Source organism: Mus caroli, unplaced genomic scaffold, assembly GCF_978045245.1.
Source record: "Mus caroli unplaced genomic scaffold, Mus_caroli_1 scaffold_10, whole genome shotgun sequence".
Lineage (NCBI taxonomy): Eukaryota > Metazoa > Chordata > Mammalia > Rodentia > Muridae > Mus > Mus caroli.
In genome coordinates, this window is record NW_028227265.1 from 6883715 (window position 1) to 6900297 (window position 16583).

General features: G+C 52.1%; 1 protein-coding gene across 2 annotated transcripts in view; it reads left to right on the plus strand.

Annotated features, from left to right (window-relative positions):
• The first annotated feature begins 997 nt into the window (after positions 1–997).
• Piezo1 (piezo type mechanosensitive ion channel component 1 (Er blood group)) overlaps positions 998–16583 on the plus strand; it is a 73055-nt gene continuing 57469 nt past the window's right edge. For both annotated transcript variants that reach the window (XM_021171157.3, XM_029480475.2), the window contains exon 1: positions 998–1333. In XM_021171157.3, the coding sequence (XP_021026816.1) occupies positions 1270–1333 (64 nt within the window). In that variant the 5' untranslated portion in view covers positions 998–1269. The remainder of the gene's footprint in view (positions 1334–16583) is intronic.

Sequence of the window (16583 nt, forward strand, 5' to 3'; positions counted from 1 at the left end):
TCAGAGTCAGACTAGAGGTGAGTCTTGGAGACCAAGCTAGGCAGTCTAAATACTATATGTCCAGGGAAAGCCCGCATTTCTGGTGGTTCTGGAAAATTGAAGGTTCTGAAGTGTGATTAACTTTAGCCTGCTAGTGTCTTGAGGCTCGAAAGGGTCACATCATCACCACTCCCCGTTAAACCTGGACCCTAATGCTACTCATTTCCCAGTGCATCCTGAACTTGATCCAACTGTGCCGTTCTTGGTCCCTTTTCATGTCGTCTTTCCTATCCACCTTAATACGGAAGACTGAGCCAAACCAAGGCGGCTTGGGTGAGGTACCGGGCACGTGCTGGACTCAGACCTTGTCTGACCACCAATGGGACAGCAGGTGCTCTGTCAGCATTTGCTATTGTCTGTAGCACACTGACTAAAGCCAAGCCACACAGTGGGGGCAGGTGTGACTGGAAGCAGTCCCAAAGCCCTAATGCAGACCACAGTGGGATGCAGCTGTCTGATGCCACAGCAGTAAGGTGTCTCTCCACCCCAACCACCAAGGCCTAGCTTGCGTGGTCACCAGTGCCACAGTTAGGGACTCTGACAGCCCCCAGGGGGCGCTGCGCCATCATGGCTTGGGGAACAAAGCGAAAGTTGCTCCAACCACGAGGGGCGCAGTTGCGCGTGGGTACTAAGTGGGTCAGGTTCTTGGAAGTCTTCTTGTATTGCCCCCACCCCGGGTCCAGGCCCCGGGGCCCCAGGGAGAAGCGCCCCACGGGCACAGTGCGAGTAACTGCGCTGGGCTGCAGTGGGGCTTGGGGGTCGCGCGGGCCGATGTCTCCGGGTCACCGGCACCAGCCAGGCTAGGAGGGCCGGCGCTCGAGCGGACTGCGCTGGGCAGCGAGGGGGTGCCTGGGCGCGCCTGGCCGTCGGGGGAAGCGCGGAGGCGGGCACTCCAGGGAGGGCGGGGGCCGAGCTTATAAAGGCCCGCAGGCGGGAGCAGGGAGAGAGCCGCCGCGTCGCCGTCCGGCCCAGCTGGGCCTCCGCGAGCCGCCGTGAGTTCCGAGCCGGGCGGGCTGACAACCCAGCGCGCGCGGGCTCCGGCCGTCGGGAACCAGAGAGCGCGGCCGGGCTGGCCGGCGACCCGAGATCGAGGCCCGCGGGAGGTCGCAGCAGCCGCGCGCCGCACGTGCGGAGACCCGCCCTGAGTGCCATGGCGCGCGGTTCCTCCGGCCCTCGCACCTCCCCTTAGCCACGGCGGCGCGACCCGGGGCGGTCCCCCGGCCGCGGGGCATGGAGCCGCACGTGCTGGGCGCCGGGCTCTACTGGCTGTTGCTGCCCTGCACGCTCCTGGCGGGTGAGTGGAGGGCACGGGCGGGAAGGCTGCGTCCGCGTCCCCCAGCGCCGCGCCGCCCGGGCGGGCGAGCATAGGCGAGGAGATTCCGCGGGATTCGCGGCCCAGGGCGCTCGCATTCCAGAGGCGTGAGCGCGCTGGCGGCCTCGGCGGGCCCGGCCCGGGCACCGAGTGGAAAGCCCGGCAGGCAACTGCGAGGCGCGGGTCCGCGAGAGCCCCAGATAGCGCTGGGCGTCTCCGCGCGGGCTGGGAGGAGAGGCCCCGGCGAGGGGCTGTTAGTGTCTGAGCTGTGAGGGGAGCGCGACTTTCTATTCTCTTTCGTAGTTAAGAAAAAAGAAAGAAAGAAAGAAAGAAAAAAAAAAGTCAAACTTGCATCATGACTTCCTGACCAATCTGGGAGAAGGTGGCGTTCTGCCTGGAGCTTTTCAAGTCAGAAATTTCCTACCAGAACTAATGTTCCAGCCCTAGGCGCAGTCCTCAGTGTTCTTAGTCTCAGTTCCGAGGTTGTCTGTCCAATGGAAAAGCTCCTGTCTTCCTTGTGCCCTACTTGGTTATCTTCCAGAAGGACTGGGGCACAGGGCGCCCCAGGAGGCTCTGCCTGATGTCAGAACTGGAGATCCCCTACCTTGGCATATGTCCCTTTCTTGCAAAGAGCTTCTCTCTTTTGGTGTCATAGGTGCTGGGCTCCATTGCCGCTCTCCCAGCCTCACGTAGGGCACCGTGCCCAGCTGCTCACCCCCTTACACCTCCTGAAGCAGTCAGCACCCCTCCACATGTGACCTTCCTCAGGGTCTGATTAAGTTAGCCTTCAGAGAGTCAGTGTACCCACTGTGAAAGTTGGTCTGCCTCGTGGAAGTCCATCTGTTGGAGGTGGGAGGGTTGTGCCTGATTCCCTCCATCTCTCCACAGACACTGCTTGCGCACCCTGTTTCAGCAACCCGGGCAATGACTTCCACACAGGCCAAGTTTTGATTTGTAGGACCAAAATGTGGTGAAACTGGGGGGAATTTTTCAAGGCAGGAATCAATGAAAACCATTGAGCCCTGAAAGGAGGGGCCAGCGGATACTGTCCTCAGCTCAGCCCGGACTTAAGGAGAGCCAAGGTCTAGGGCCCACATTTGTGGCTTCTTTTCCTCGCTGGCCTGTAGACAGGCAGACTGTAAATATAAGCAGAATGGGTGGATGAGAATGTAGAAGACGGGTACCCTTCTTAAAGACTCAACAAGAGCTGCTTCTCAGGCTCCTTAACTGACTGTCAACACTTGGGAACTAGGAGGGCAGGGCAGGGATGAGGTGGTCCTGTTGTGTGAAGAGAGAGGCTTCTCCATCTTCACGGAAGAGGTCCTCTTCCACAGACAAGGGCCGTGCTTAAACAAAACTGGCAGACTTTTCTCTGACAGGCCAGATGGTGAATGTTTTCACATCATGAAATACTCTGATATTTTTTCCAGCAGTTAAAAAAAAAATGCAAAAAACATTCTTAGCTCGTGGACAGCACTGAAATCGACGGTAAGCTCGGGTCCAGCCTGCTACTAGCTAGAACTTATCCTTACCCTCCAAGGATCAGTCTGGGCTCTGAGGTCCCCTGGCTTTTCAGCTGTAGTATGTGGGTGTCAGAGGAAGTTTCCAGACTGAGCCTGGTTAGGATGTAAAGGAAGCTTTGCCAGCTTTGGGGGTTCCCACCCAGCCTGTGTGTTAGTCACCTGGGGAGCTTTCAAAAGAATATTGATGACTAATGCTCCTGTCTTTCCTTAGGCTCAAACTGTCCCCCCCCCCCAATAAAGTTCATTCATGAGAACATATCTAGGCACAAGCCACACCTACCCCGACACTGAGCCTGGGTGTGGGCTTGGCCATCAACAGTTTTCTTTATGCCTGGGGAGGTGGGCAAGGGACACAGAGCCAGCCAAGAGCTCTGTGTGGTGACGTAGGGGATGCTGGCATCCTGTTCATTTCTATGGGGTGTAGTCATCACTGCGGGACCTCTTGCTGGAGGTGGAACGTTCGCTCCATCTCTTGTGAGGGCTCCCTCACCCTCCACCCTCTGAAGAGTTTGAGTCCTGTGTTTTGGAAACAAGGTCTTCACAGGTTAGTCATCTTAAATGCTGGGTGCTGTCTCAGGCCTTCCTGAAGGTTTGAATCATCCTGGGGTGCTTAGTCTCTTTGCCACTCCCCTAACCGGACGTCAATCTGGAAAGTCAGGCAAGGTGATGCCCTAGTCCCAAGGGAATAGTGACCAACCCAGGCAGACTTAACCTGGTGACCTGGAGACCTAGGGATCTGGATTCAGGAGGGATGTTTGTGCTTGAGAGAGAAAGGACCAGGTCTCCTGATTCTTGGCCTCACAGAGGAACCAGGAACTTAAAATCCAAGCAAGAGCCAGGTAGTGAGAAAGCTCCCTCCCTCCCAGTGAAGACCTGTGTGTGGTAAGGCAACGTGGTCTCTGTTTTCTTCGTTCGTTTGTCATAGCATGAGAGGCACATCCGTGACTGAGTGGCACCTGGGCTCTATGGCTTGTCACCGAGAAGTATCACTGTTTACAGTGGGGAAGTGTCTCCCTTCTCAGAATGTTTTCTCTGTCACCATTAGCTGTCCACTCTGAGCCGGGAGGTGGGAATGGTTATTGGGCTTGCCCACCTACCCTCTTCAGACAGGAACTAGTCAGCCCTTACTCAGTGGTCAGAGCTATTGAAACTCAGGGCCAGAAAGAGCAATAAAACAGAGAGAACCAAGCCTTTCCTGCCACCAGTACTGCAGTCTTGGTAGCCACCCAGTGGGTGAGGTCCCACTTCCCTCTGTCGAGATGTGGGGGACTCCCTGCTGAGCTTCAATGACAGGGCCTGGCAGAGGGGCGGGACCCTGCCTCGAGCTGGGTCTGGGAGGGAATGGGTAAGCAGCACAGGAAGCCCACTGGGTGTCGGTGTGTTTAGGGGAGGAGCGAGGGACCTGAGAACTGAGGGAGGATTCCTTGTCACCATTTTCTTATTGCAGGTGGTCACTGGCAGCCAGGGGGAGGGTCCTAAAGAGGAAGTGACCTTGCTGGGGTGGGCAGAAGTGCTGGCTTCTGATCCCAGCCCCAGACTACTTCCTGGGCGGTGTCTCTGCCTGCTTGTAGGATGACACTGAGTTTGCTCTCTTAACTGTCAAGAGTTGGGGAGGGCCAGCCCTTGGACTCCACGTCTGGGCCCCATGGGAACCGCCTCCCTGTGCCTCTGAGATCCCCTTTCAGTTGTTACCTAGTTTAGAAGTGTAATTAGATGTTTACTTTTTCATATACATTTAGTTCTTGTTTCTAAAGCTCAGCGCTGCCTTCTACCTCACTGTTAGCTTTTGGTCTTGCTGTCAGAATGCAGCTGTTGAAAATTAAGAAGAATTTCGTGGAATTAACTCACAGGCCCAAGAGCATAAGGATAGGAAGGGAGAACCTCGGGTGCTGTTTTCTTTGCCCTCTTTGCTGGCAGGTACCTCTTTCAGGTCACTAGGAGGACAAAGGGAGTCTGCTGGAGTATATGCTGCGGGTGGATGAGTCTGTGGGTGGAAGACAACAGCCGGTGGTGGCCAGTCCCTTCATCTCAATCTGAACTCGTCTGGCCTTTAACCTCGTTCTAGGCCTCATCTCCTCCCCCGTAAGTGGGCCTATAAAAGCTTTAAGGCCACTTCCAGGCTCTGATCTCCGGTCCCCATGCTGTGATCTCATACCCAGACTGGGGAGGTGGATAGGTCAGCTGTGTTTGGAGAAAGGCCAGTCCTTCATCCGGTGATTTCCTCCTTCTTGGTGGCCAGGCGTCCCTGAGTGCTTTCCCATGCGTGCTGAGTGCTGTGTGATGACATTGGCCTTCAGCAGCTCGGCCAGGTCTCTAGGGCTTCCCACCACTGCGTTCCCTTGCGCACAGAGGACTCTTCTTAGGCAAGGCAGGGGCTGATGCCCTCACTTTCTACGCACAGGCCCTGACTCTGAGGGGGTCTCCAGTCCTGTACCCTGTGTGCAGCACGGAGCCGCGCTCAGAGTGCAGCTCCCTGGACCTTCTAAGTTCATTCATGCGTCCTCTCATCGAGGTCTTGTGGGACAAAGTACTGGGTGGCAGCCAGAAGCCTAGTGCTGGTTCCAGGCCAGTGGGTGCCTGGGCATGGGGTGGGGGTGGGAGACGGGATTGATGTAAGAGCGCTCTTACTCTACCTCGCCAGGCCTGAGGGCACTGTGAGCCTCTGCAGCTCTTCATAGGTGGAGAGGAATAAAGGCAACAGTTACACCTACCAACAGGCTCCTGTCAGCTTCTCCATAGGGGCCCGAAGATGCCATCCAATGTGTATTCCTCAGGAACAGCATCCAAAACAGAGCCCCCAAAGAGTTCCACCCCAAAGGACTCTCTAATAATGACACTCCAAACAGGTTATCTCCAACGAATCCCTCTAAGTGGGGCACCCCAGTGGGCCCTCCAAGGTCTGCTCCCTCCTTATCTGGTCAGGACAGTGTGAGTGGACGGGGCAGATGTCCTAGCTGCCTGCTGCTGTGCTCTGAAGGTTTGGGAGGCAGAGAGAACCTAGGAAGAGGAGGGTATAGGATGGGGGACGGGTAGCCAGTCCAGAGGGAAGGGATAGGTCTCAAGGCTTGAGGATGAGGTCACTGTAGCATTCCAGGGCCCTCTGCCTCCTTAGAAGGGCACCAGCTAGGGCTTGGTAAGGTGTGCGCTAGAGTTAGTGTCACTGGGACTCGGTGGGGCCTGGGGAGACCTCCCTGTGCCTATTCCCCTCTCCCCCTTTGTAGAGAGGCCTCCAGGAGCAAGAGCAGGGAGTGGCCGCATGGGAGGGAGGTTGGGCAGAGCCTAAAGCTTGCCCCACAGACGAGTTTCAATTATAGTTGTCCCCTTATCTGGATGGTACATGATTCATGACAAGCCTGTCTTGGTGACCAAAGCCTGTGATCCCAACTCCGTTGGAGGCTGAGGCAGGGGGATCATAGGTTCAAGGCCTGTATGGGTCACTTATCAGGCCCTGTTTCAAAGTAAAGGGTAGAAAGAGGGACTGGTGGAGTAGCCCAGTGATAGGGTGGTGACCTGGGATGTGTGAGACCCTGGCTTCAGTCCCCAGCACCAGGAAAAGCAAACAGAAAATCCTGGTGGACCTCTTGTAGTGTAGTCCATAAACCATTTTTTCCTAAAACAAATACCTGTGGTGGATGTTGGAAACCTGCCCTTGTACCAACAAACTCTTGATGTAGTTCACTGCTCTATATGCACCTGTGGTCAGATTTAATTTACATATTAGGCACAGAGGTTAACCTCATAGTTAGTAATAAGATTAAATAATTACCACCATGTAATGCATTCAAAGGTTTTTACATCAAGTATGAAGGCACAAGCCTTTATTCCCAGCACGAGGGAGGCAGAGACAGACTGATCTCTGTGAGTTCAAGGCTAGCCTGGTTTGTAGGTGTCAGAGTTCCAGGGCAACCAGTACTAATAATGAAAGACTGCTTCAAAAACAAACAAACAAACAAACAGGGGCTGGAGAGGTGGCTCAGCTGTTAAGAGCATTGGCTGCTGTGATGGTTTGTATATCCTTGGACCAGGGAGTGGCACCATCTGAAGGTGTGGCCTTGTTGGAATAGGTGTGACCTGGTTGGAATGGGTGTGTCACTGTGGGTGTGGGTATAAGATCCTCACCCTAGGTGCCTGGAAGTCAGTCTTCCACTAGCAGCCTTTGGATGAAGACATAGAACTCTCAGCTCCTCCTGCGCCATGCCTGCCTGGATACTGCCATGCTCCCACCTTGATGATAATGGACTGAACCTCTGAACCTGTAAGCCAGCCCCAATTAAATGTTGTTTTTTTTTAATAAGACTTGCCTTGGTCATAGTGTCTGTTCACAGCAGTAAAACCCTAACTAATACAGAAGTTGGTACCAGGAGTGGGGTATTGCTGTGATAGGCCTGACCATGCTTTTATTTGAAAGAATGTGGATTTTGGGACTTTGGATTTGGAAAGCAGTGGAATGCTTTAAATGGGGCTTAATGGGTCATCCTAGTAGGAATATGGAAGATTTTGTTGCTGGGAGTGATTTGAACTGTGTTGACTTGGCCCAAGAGATTTCAAAGGAGAAGAATTTCAGAATGTGGCATAAGGACTGGTTTTGTGGTATTTTGGTGAAGAATGTGGCTACTTTTTACCCTTGTCTGAAAAGTTTGCCTGAGGCTAAGGTGAAGAGACTTGGATTAATTGCATTGACAAAGGAAGTTTCAAAAAAGCCCAGCAGAGACTCTGTTCTCTGGTTAAGTCTCACAAAGAGAAGTTTGAACAAGCATAGCAAGCTTAGAAAGGCCAAATTTAAAATATATGGTTAGAGTATTAAAGGCATACCAGGAAGTGAAATGGAGCAAAATCCTGTGTTCTAGGAGATAACAGATTAAGGGAGTGGGACCTTGGGGCAAGATCCTACCCAGCTAAATTAAATCCAGGCATGGTGGTACACACCTTTAATCTCAGGAGACAGGCATGCTGATCTCTGCATTCAAGGTCAATCTACAGAGCAAGATCCAGGATAGCCAAGCTTAGGCAGTGAAGGATTTGGAAAACAGAAAGCCAGTGACAATGTAGTAGTACAAGTGGGTCATGTTCTAGTTCCTGCAAGCAGCAGAACTCGGCAGCTTCAGCCATGTGGCTCTGGCTCTAGAGTTAAGAATGGAAGGAACTACTGGGACAATTGAAGCTGGTTAGCCGGAGCTAAGGAATTAGCAGTGATTAAGAAGAGACCAGCATTACTGAGGTGAAATCTTATGGGAATTGTTTTCTGGGAGCACAAAGAAGCTGTCTTCCAGAGATAGCCACGGTTGTAAGCACTTGCTGCGGCTGGACTTGGTAATGTGTAAGAGTCACTCAGGTGGTACTGCTTGTGAAGGAATGAAGGGATCATGGAGAGAAGCTGAGGCTTAGCACTGTGAGAGGCTAGGGAAGGCCATTGGAGAAGGTGAAGCCTCAGCTGTAGTTGATGGCCCAGGACCGAAGGGGTCATGCAAAGGATTTGAGGCTTGGCACCCTGAAGAGAGCCTATGAGAGGCTATTGGTGAAGCCTAATTGGAGTGGAATACCCCAGTGTATTAGAGATGTCAGTACCATGGAGTGATCACCAAGAACAGAAGCCATAGTGGAGTGGATCAACCTGAGCTTAGAGTCTACAGAGGGCAGAGCTGGAAAAGGGATGCCAGCCCTTAGGAGGAGTCCAAAAGATCAAGTGGAATCCCAGACACTGAAACAAGAAGCTGTAACATTGAAATTGCCTTGGAGACTCAAAGATGTTAAAGATGCCAGAGCCATGGGACACATGCTGAGGAAAGCTGCTAACAGGGAGTGGAACCAGCCCAGGAGAAAGCAGTTTGTTGCAGTCAACAAAGATGAAAAAGGAGTGGAGATCTGAAGACCGCTTTGACATCAGCCATGGAGATGCAGAGTTTGGAGTTTGCCCAGCTAGTTTCCTGCCTTGCTTTGGGGATTACAGTTAATTAAGTTGAATGAATCTCAGAAGAGACCTTGAACTTTGGACTTTTAACATTGTTGCAACTGCTATAGACTATGAGGACTTTGAAAGTTGCACTAAATGCATTTTGCATTATGCTATGTTTAAGTATGGCCCCCATAGACTCATGTTTTTGAACAAGTCTATGGGGACCAGGGAGTGGAATGTGATGGTTTGTATATCCTTGGACCAGGGAGTGGCACCATCTGAAGGTGTGGCCTTGTTGGAATAGGTGTGACCTGGTTGGAATGGGTGTGTCACTGTGGGTGTGGGTATAAGATCCTCACCCTAGGTGCCTGGAAGTCAGTCTTCCACTAGCAGCCTTTGGATGAAGACATAGAACTCTCAGCTCCTCCTGCGCCATGCCTGCCTGGATACTGCCATGCTCCCACCTTGATGATAATGGACTGAACCTCTGAACCTGTAAGCCAGCCCCAATTAAATGTTGTTTTTTTTTAATAAGACTTGCCTTGGTCATAGTGTCTGTTCACAGCAGTAAAACCCTAACTAATACAGCTGCTCTTCCAGAGGTCCTGAGTTCAATTCCCAGCAACCACATGGTGGCTCACAACCATCTGTAATAAGATCAGATGCCCTCTTCTGGTGTGTCTGAAGACAACTATAGTGTACTTACATATAATAAACAAACAAACAAACAAATCTTTTTTAAAACAAGCAAACAAACAAAACAAAAAAACCCCAAAGGTAAGGGTTGGTAGGATGGCTCAGTAGGTAAAGGCTCCCAAAAGTTTATACAAATCTCATGTACGTACACACACACACACACACACACACACACACACACACAAATACATACACAAAATATTTTAAAAACTTATGAAATGCATACTTCTGGAGTTTTTCATTTAATACTTTTGGACCGTGGCTGGGTGTGGCTCAGATCAGCTGGCATAAACTCCATTGAACCCTTTGAATTCCCAACCCCCACCCCCATTCCCAAGAGGCCTTGGTCCTCCCTAGCTCTCTCTGGTCTCAGCATGGTGGCATCTGCTGCCTGTCACCTACTGCTACGGCCTTGTCACCTCATCTCTTTTGTTGTTGGAACATCCATGGTTGTTTTGGGGTTCCCGTTCAGCCTTCCCTTCAGTTGTGCCTAAGTTTCTGGTGTCAAGGACACCTCTGCCTTTCACGTGTCCCTCTGAGGTGATCCTGGGTGGGTCCTGTTGCATTTATGCATGAAGACCACAGGCTGTCCAGGTAGCCACTCCCACTGGTCCCTTGGGGAACTGACCATCATGGGGAAGCAAGCATCATCTTAGAGGGGACAAGGATAGCTGTCCAGCCAGACCAGCCTCTTGGGTGCTATCAGATGCCTTAGCCAGTATGTTCAGCCTCCCAACTCCCTGTAGACATCCCAGGAACCCCTGCTGAGTGGGGTGGCTCCGCTTTTCTGGTATGTTTTAATAGCATAATTATAGGGGGTATTTTTGGTTCTCTCTAACGGGCTGACAGGGTCAGCCACGACTGGACTGTTTACCAGACTGCAATGTGCACGCTATTTTTCTCCATGAGTATATATAGCTGGGACCATTTCTGAACCCTGGGTTCAGGCTGCAAAGGGATGGTGGCCACCTCGGCCTCCTGTGGTTTCCTTACCCCCATTGAAAGGCAGCCTAAAATGGGCCTAGGGAACAGCTGCTGGGCTCTGGGGAACGTGAAGCTGGGCTGGCCTATCTTGGTTACTGTTCTATTGCTGTGAAGAGACACCATGACCAAGGCAACTTAAACAAAAACATTTAATTGGGGACTTGCTTACAGTTTCAGAGGGTTACATGACCATCCTGGTGGGAAGCATGGTGTCAGGTCTGTGTGGTGTTGGAGGGATATCTGCAAGCTTACATCTGAGTCACCAAGATGGAGGCAGGAAACGCATGTGACTGGGCCCAGTGAGCTTTTGAAACCTCAGAGCCCACTCAGTGACACACTTCTTTCAACAAAGCCACGCCTCCTAATCCTTCCTATACAGTCTACCAACTGGGGACCAAATTTTCAAATATATAAGCCTACTGGGGCCAAACTCATTCAAACCACCATACGACCTGTCTATCTCCCTGAACTGTACAGGCAGTGTTTCTGCTCAGCCTGGTAAAGGCCTTCAGAGGGTAAGTATTAGGCTCTCTCCCTGCTGCCTGGTTCTCCTCCTATGTCTAGAAGCCACCTTCGCCCTCCAAGTCTTGGCCACCCTTCCAAGAATCCTCATCCCCAGGGTCTGGACTGGAAGCCTGTACGTGCTGGGGACCCGAGGATGAGGTATGGGTCCCGAGGTGAGCTTTGGAGACTGCAAGCGTAGGGTTTGATATTCGCCTCCTGGACGCCCCTCCTCCCCGCAAAGCCTGCTGTCTGTCTGCTGTCCCCTTACATCCCAGCTTCCAGCAGGTGAGCCTACCTCTGCTGTGGCTCCAGCATGCTCCTGGCCCGCCCTCTCTCTCACATACTTGATTTCTGTTTATGGTTAAAACAGTGTTTAACAGCAACATCCCGACAACGACAATGTTCCAGGGAATTTTAAAGGGGCAGTGAGGGAGCTGGAGAGAGAGTGTGTGTACCGCTGTTGCAGAGAATGGATGGAGATCCAGCTCTGAGCACCCACACTGGGGGTCTCATGTTTATCCATGACTCTAGCTCCAGAGACTCAGACACCCTCTATGGGACTCTGTGGGCACCTGCCCTCCTATGTACCTCCTCCCGTCCCCCACTTATACATTCTGTGGACCAGGCTGGCCTCGAACTCACAGAGATCTGCCTGCCTCTGCCTCCCAAAGGTGTGTGCCACCATTGCCTGGCTAAAATCTTTAAAAGGAAAATAAGACTATCACTAGCCTGACAGCTGTTTTTATTTTTCCTTTCCCTTGCTAACATGACCCTCATGGCCCCTGCCCGTTCTGTGCTGAGCTTTGTACAATGACCTCTGTCCTCTGTAGGGTTTTTCTTGTCCTGTTTGGGAAGGAACAGGTGGGCAGGCTATCCAGGTTGCCCAAGATCACTCTGAGGATAGCTGAGTCCTCCCAGTCCTGGCCAGCTTCCTGTTGCCTGCATCACCGACAGTGAGATGGTCCCATGCAGCCTTCAGCAGCCTCAAAGGCCGTGGCCCGTTAGCCAGCCCTATCTCCTCTGTCTGAGTGGGGCCAGGACTGTTTTCCTTCCCTCTGATGGAGTCTACCTTGAGTCTACTTTGAGTGGCCAATCTCTTGGGTGCATGCTGTCTTCCAGCCCTGTGTAGATCCAGGCCCTCTCCTGCCTGTGCTGCTGAGGCCTGTGGCACCTACTGCTGTCCCTGCCTTCGCAAACACACGCCAGTGTTCTTTCCTCCAAGCAACCCCCCGAGCAGCGTTGTCTACTATGAGAGCCTTGGACCTCTGGCTTTCCAGTCTCGCCTATCTCCCCAAGACATGGCAGCCAGTGGGAGAGTGGCCTCTAAGGGGGCAAGGCTTTGTTTCTTTTTTAAAAAAAAGTTTATTTTTGTGTTTGAATGTACCTGTGTGGACATTTTCATGTGCGAGGGTGTGTGTGTGCTATGTCACACATGTGAAGGTCTGTGTGTGTGCTATGTCACGTATGTGGAGGTCAGAGGTCGACCTCAGATACTGCTCTGTACCTTCCACCTTGTTTGAAGCGAGATCTATCTTGTTTGCCACTGTAGTGTGTCCTCCGGCTAGTTGGACTATGAGCTTCTGGAAGACTCTCCCATCTCTGCCTCTCATCCCAGGAGTGCTGGGCTCACAGACACTGCCACGGGATAAGCAGGCAGGTTGTCAGGCTTGCATGACAACACTTTTATCCATCAGGTCTCCACAGCCCAGGTAGCCTGCTTATGTTTGCTTGTTTTGTTTTGGTCTTAGAGACAGTGTTTCTCTCTGTAACCCTGGCTGTCCTGGAACTCACTCTGCAGACCAGACTGGCCTCAAACTCACAGAGATCTGCCTGCCTCTGCTTCCCTAGTGCTGAGATTAAAGGCATTGAGCCACCACCGCTGACTGAGCCTATTTCTAAGGAGACTATAGGATCATAGTTGGGGTACGTAGTCCTTGCTCACTGCCAGAGTTCTGCCAGAAGTCCTGTCCTTCAGTCATAGCCCCTTCAATGTATCCTGTCAGCAATTTCCCTGCTCTGCCTTCCTGGGTGGGTCCTCTAGGGTGTCCTTCCAGACATGTCACTCATCCAGGACTAGGTCACTCTGCCACCCCTTCCCACACAACAGTGTCTCCTCACTTGTCCTCTCCTCCTGATGTCTGGTCACTATCCTTGTCATTCACTTGGCAAATGTGTCTGTAAGACTTGCTCTGCCCCAGGCTCTTTGAGGCTCTGGGGTCCCCCGCCACTGCCCAGTTTCCGGTGCACCTGGGCACCGAGGCCTGCACAGAGCCCTGCGTGTTACCAGCACCCAGTGGAACCCATAGTTCTGTGGCACTGCCTGGTGAGGTTCAACACCTGAGGATTTCCAAACAACCATTCCGGAACCAGACAGTGAAGGGACCCCCATGCTGCCCTCCAGCCCTGGCTGCCTTGCCTACATCTGGGCTTCAGAGAGCCCACGGGTCATGAGCCTCTCCGGCATCTTTGCTCGGGCGTGTGAGCTTCATCCCAGCTTCTGTGTGGTACTATTCCCTTTTTATCTTCTCCTTCAAGGTCTCACTCCCAGGCAGTCCTACAACTCCAGATCCTCCTGCCTCACGCTGCGCAGACGCAAGACTCACTGTTCTGTTTGTGTCCTGAGGTGGGGGTGGGGAGAGGACCTCTCAGGTGCACAGGGGAAGAGGGTACATGTGTAAACTCCAGACCTCTCCAGCCTCTACACCCTGGTGCCCACAGCCTATGTGCAAGTTGCTGAAGGGGGGGCTCCCGTGGCTTCAGTTTGCTTTCTGTGGACTGGTGCTGACTGAGCTGGCTCTTGAGTCCAGTATGTGATACTTTCTGACTTCAGTGTGTCTCTTTATGTCTTTCAGCCATTTAAAAAAATTGAGTATCTTTTTTAAAAAAAGATTTATTTATTGATTTTATGTATGCAAGTACACTGTAGCTATACAGATGGTTGTGAGCCTTCATGTGGTTGCTGGGAATTGAATTTTTTTTTTTTTTTTTTTTTTTTTTTGTACCTCTGCTTGCTCCGGTCAACCCTGCTCACTCCCGCCCAAAGATTTATTTTTTATTATAAATAAGTACACTGTAGCTGTCTTCAGACCCACCAGAAGAGGGTGTCAGTTCTCATTACGGACGGTTGTGAGCCACCATGTGGTTGGTGGGACTCAGGACCTTCAGTCAGTGCTCTTAACCTCTGAGCCATCTCACCAGCCCCCAAAATTGAGTATCTTCTTGTTTTGGTTTCTCTTTCTTTCTTCTGTTTGTGTGTGTGTGTGTGTGGTGTGTTCATGTATGTACACAGGTGCACAAGGAGGTCAGAGGTCAACCTCAAGTGTTTATTCTAGAAGCTGGCCACCTTGTTTTCTGAGAGATTTCTCAGCAACCTATAACTCTCCAGTTGGACTATGACTGCAGGCCAGGAAACCCCAAGAAGCAACCTGTGGCTGTCCCCCCAGCACTGGTATGCACTGCTACACTCAGCTTTAAGCTGTTTCATAAAAAATTATTTTTATGCAGGGTCTCACCATAAAGCCCTAGCTGGACTGAACCTTGCTGTATAGAATAGGGTAGCATTACACTCACAGAGCTCCGGCTGCCTCTGCTTCTCATACTGAGATGAAAACATTCACTGCCACACCAGGCTACCCAGCTTTTGTTGTTATTTGTTTTGGTTTTGTTTTGTTTATTTGCGACAGGGTTTCTCTCTATACCTCTGGCTGTTCTGGAACTCACTCTGTAGACCAGGCTGGCTTCGAACTCAGAAATCCACCTGCCTCTGCCTCCCAAGTGCTGGGATTATAGGCGTGTGCCACCACTGCCCGGCTGTTACCCAGCTTTTTAAACATGTAGGTTCTTGAGACTGAACTGGGGTTCTGCTCATGGCACAATCGCTCTACTGAGTTTTCTCCTCAGCTCTATTTTTAATTTTGAGACAGGGTCCTCTGCAACTCAGGCTAGCCTCAGACTTCGTATGTAGCCAAGGATGGTCTCGAACTCCTGACCTTCCTTTGGTGTGCTGGGATGCCATGTGTGTGCCGCCGTGCCTGGTTTATATGTCACTAGGGATTGAACCAGGGTTGCATGCGTGCTAGGTGAGGAGACGACCAACAGAGCTCTTTGCTGAGCTCCAGGTGAGACAGCAGATCACTGAGTAGCCCAGGCTAACCTCAACCTCTTGCGCCCACTCCCAAAGGCTGGCATTACAGGCATGCATGTGCCATTTGGCTTCCTTTAGGTTTGGCCCTTGGGGTTTGTTATGAATTTGACATTTCCCCCACCATTCACCGTGTATCTTGAGTGTTTTTTTGTCTGCGTGGCACACCTCTTCCAGTTTTCATGGTGTCACATTAGGGGCGGGCCCTAACCTGTGTGACTGCTGCCTGCACTGTGAGTGTTTTCACTCTTTATGCACGTGACTCTCCCTGCCTTGCTGTGTGGCTGGATGCTGTCTGTCCTGCCTACCACCTGCCTGGGTGCCTTACAGAATGTCCTGTCCCATCACCACCACCCCATCCCCGTCCACCTGCTCAGCTTTCAGTCCTTGGGTCAACTTCAAACACAGGGCCCTTGTCCTGCCTCAGAGTGGCTGCTCCTGCCTCTTGCAGTCCTGTTCTGATTGACAGGTCTGACCAGGGCCCTTGTTCTCTCCTTACAATGTGGTCTCCTTGGTCTGCTGGGCCTGGGGCCTTGTGTGTTGGTGTCCTGATTCCTCTTGTCCTTGTCCCCAGGGGTTGCCATGGCTACCTCTGTACCCTGCCTACTTTCCCCACTTTTCCCTGAGTCCATGAGGACCCCAGGCATGAGTCTGAAGGATAGGGCAGTTCCTGTGCTCGGCTGATGCTGCACCAGGGGCTCACGAGGTGTAGGTGTGAATTACTCTGACAACCTATGTCTTGCAAAGCCTCTAGGGAGCCCGCGCAGTGCATGGTCCCCAGTCTCCTCAGAGGCTGTGTGCCAACCAGCTGAGTTGTCTGTCCCTCAGTCCTCCATCCCTGTCCTTATCTGGGACAGCATGCCTTGTAGCATCTAGGTACAACTTTTTGCTTCCTTTTCAGCCTCCAGAATCCAGAGTGGCCCTTGGCTGGCCCTACAGGGCCGTCCCTGTTTCTGCTCCATCATGTGGAGGTGGCTGGACCCATTGCTTGAAGCTTGCATCTGGGGATGGTAGCTGGACCTTGCAAAACTGCAGCCCTGTGTTACACTCCTACCTGCCTGTGCCCAGTGTCATGCATCTGTGGTTTCTTGTTTATATTGGCCTAGTGGGGTCAAGGAAGGCTGGGAGTTGCCATCCTGTAGGTGGGAAGGGAATGTTAGCAGAGACCAGGAGGAGGTACCGAGGTGGATGTTGCTCCAGGTCTCAGAGGTCACACCTGTCCAGTCTTGCCTGGTGACATGGCCTCATGGTGACCACATTCTAAGCTGTCCTAATTTCATTTCAGTGGCTGTGATAAAGGATCCAGACCAAAAAGCAACTGAAGGGGAGAAACAGGGTTATTTTTAGCTCATGATTCTGGGTTACAGTTCATCACTGTAGGGATGTCACCGCAGCAGGAGCTCGAGGCAGCTGGTCACATCACCTCCACAGTCAAGAGCAGAGAAAAACAAACGCGTTTATAGTCACTCGCTTGTACTCAGCTTGATTTCC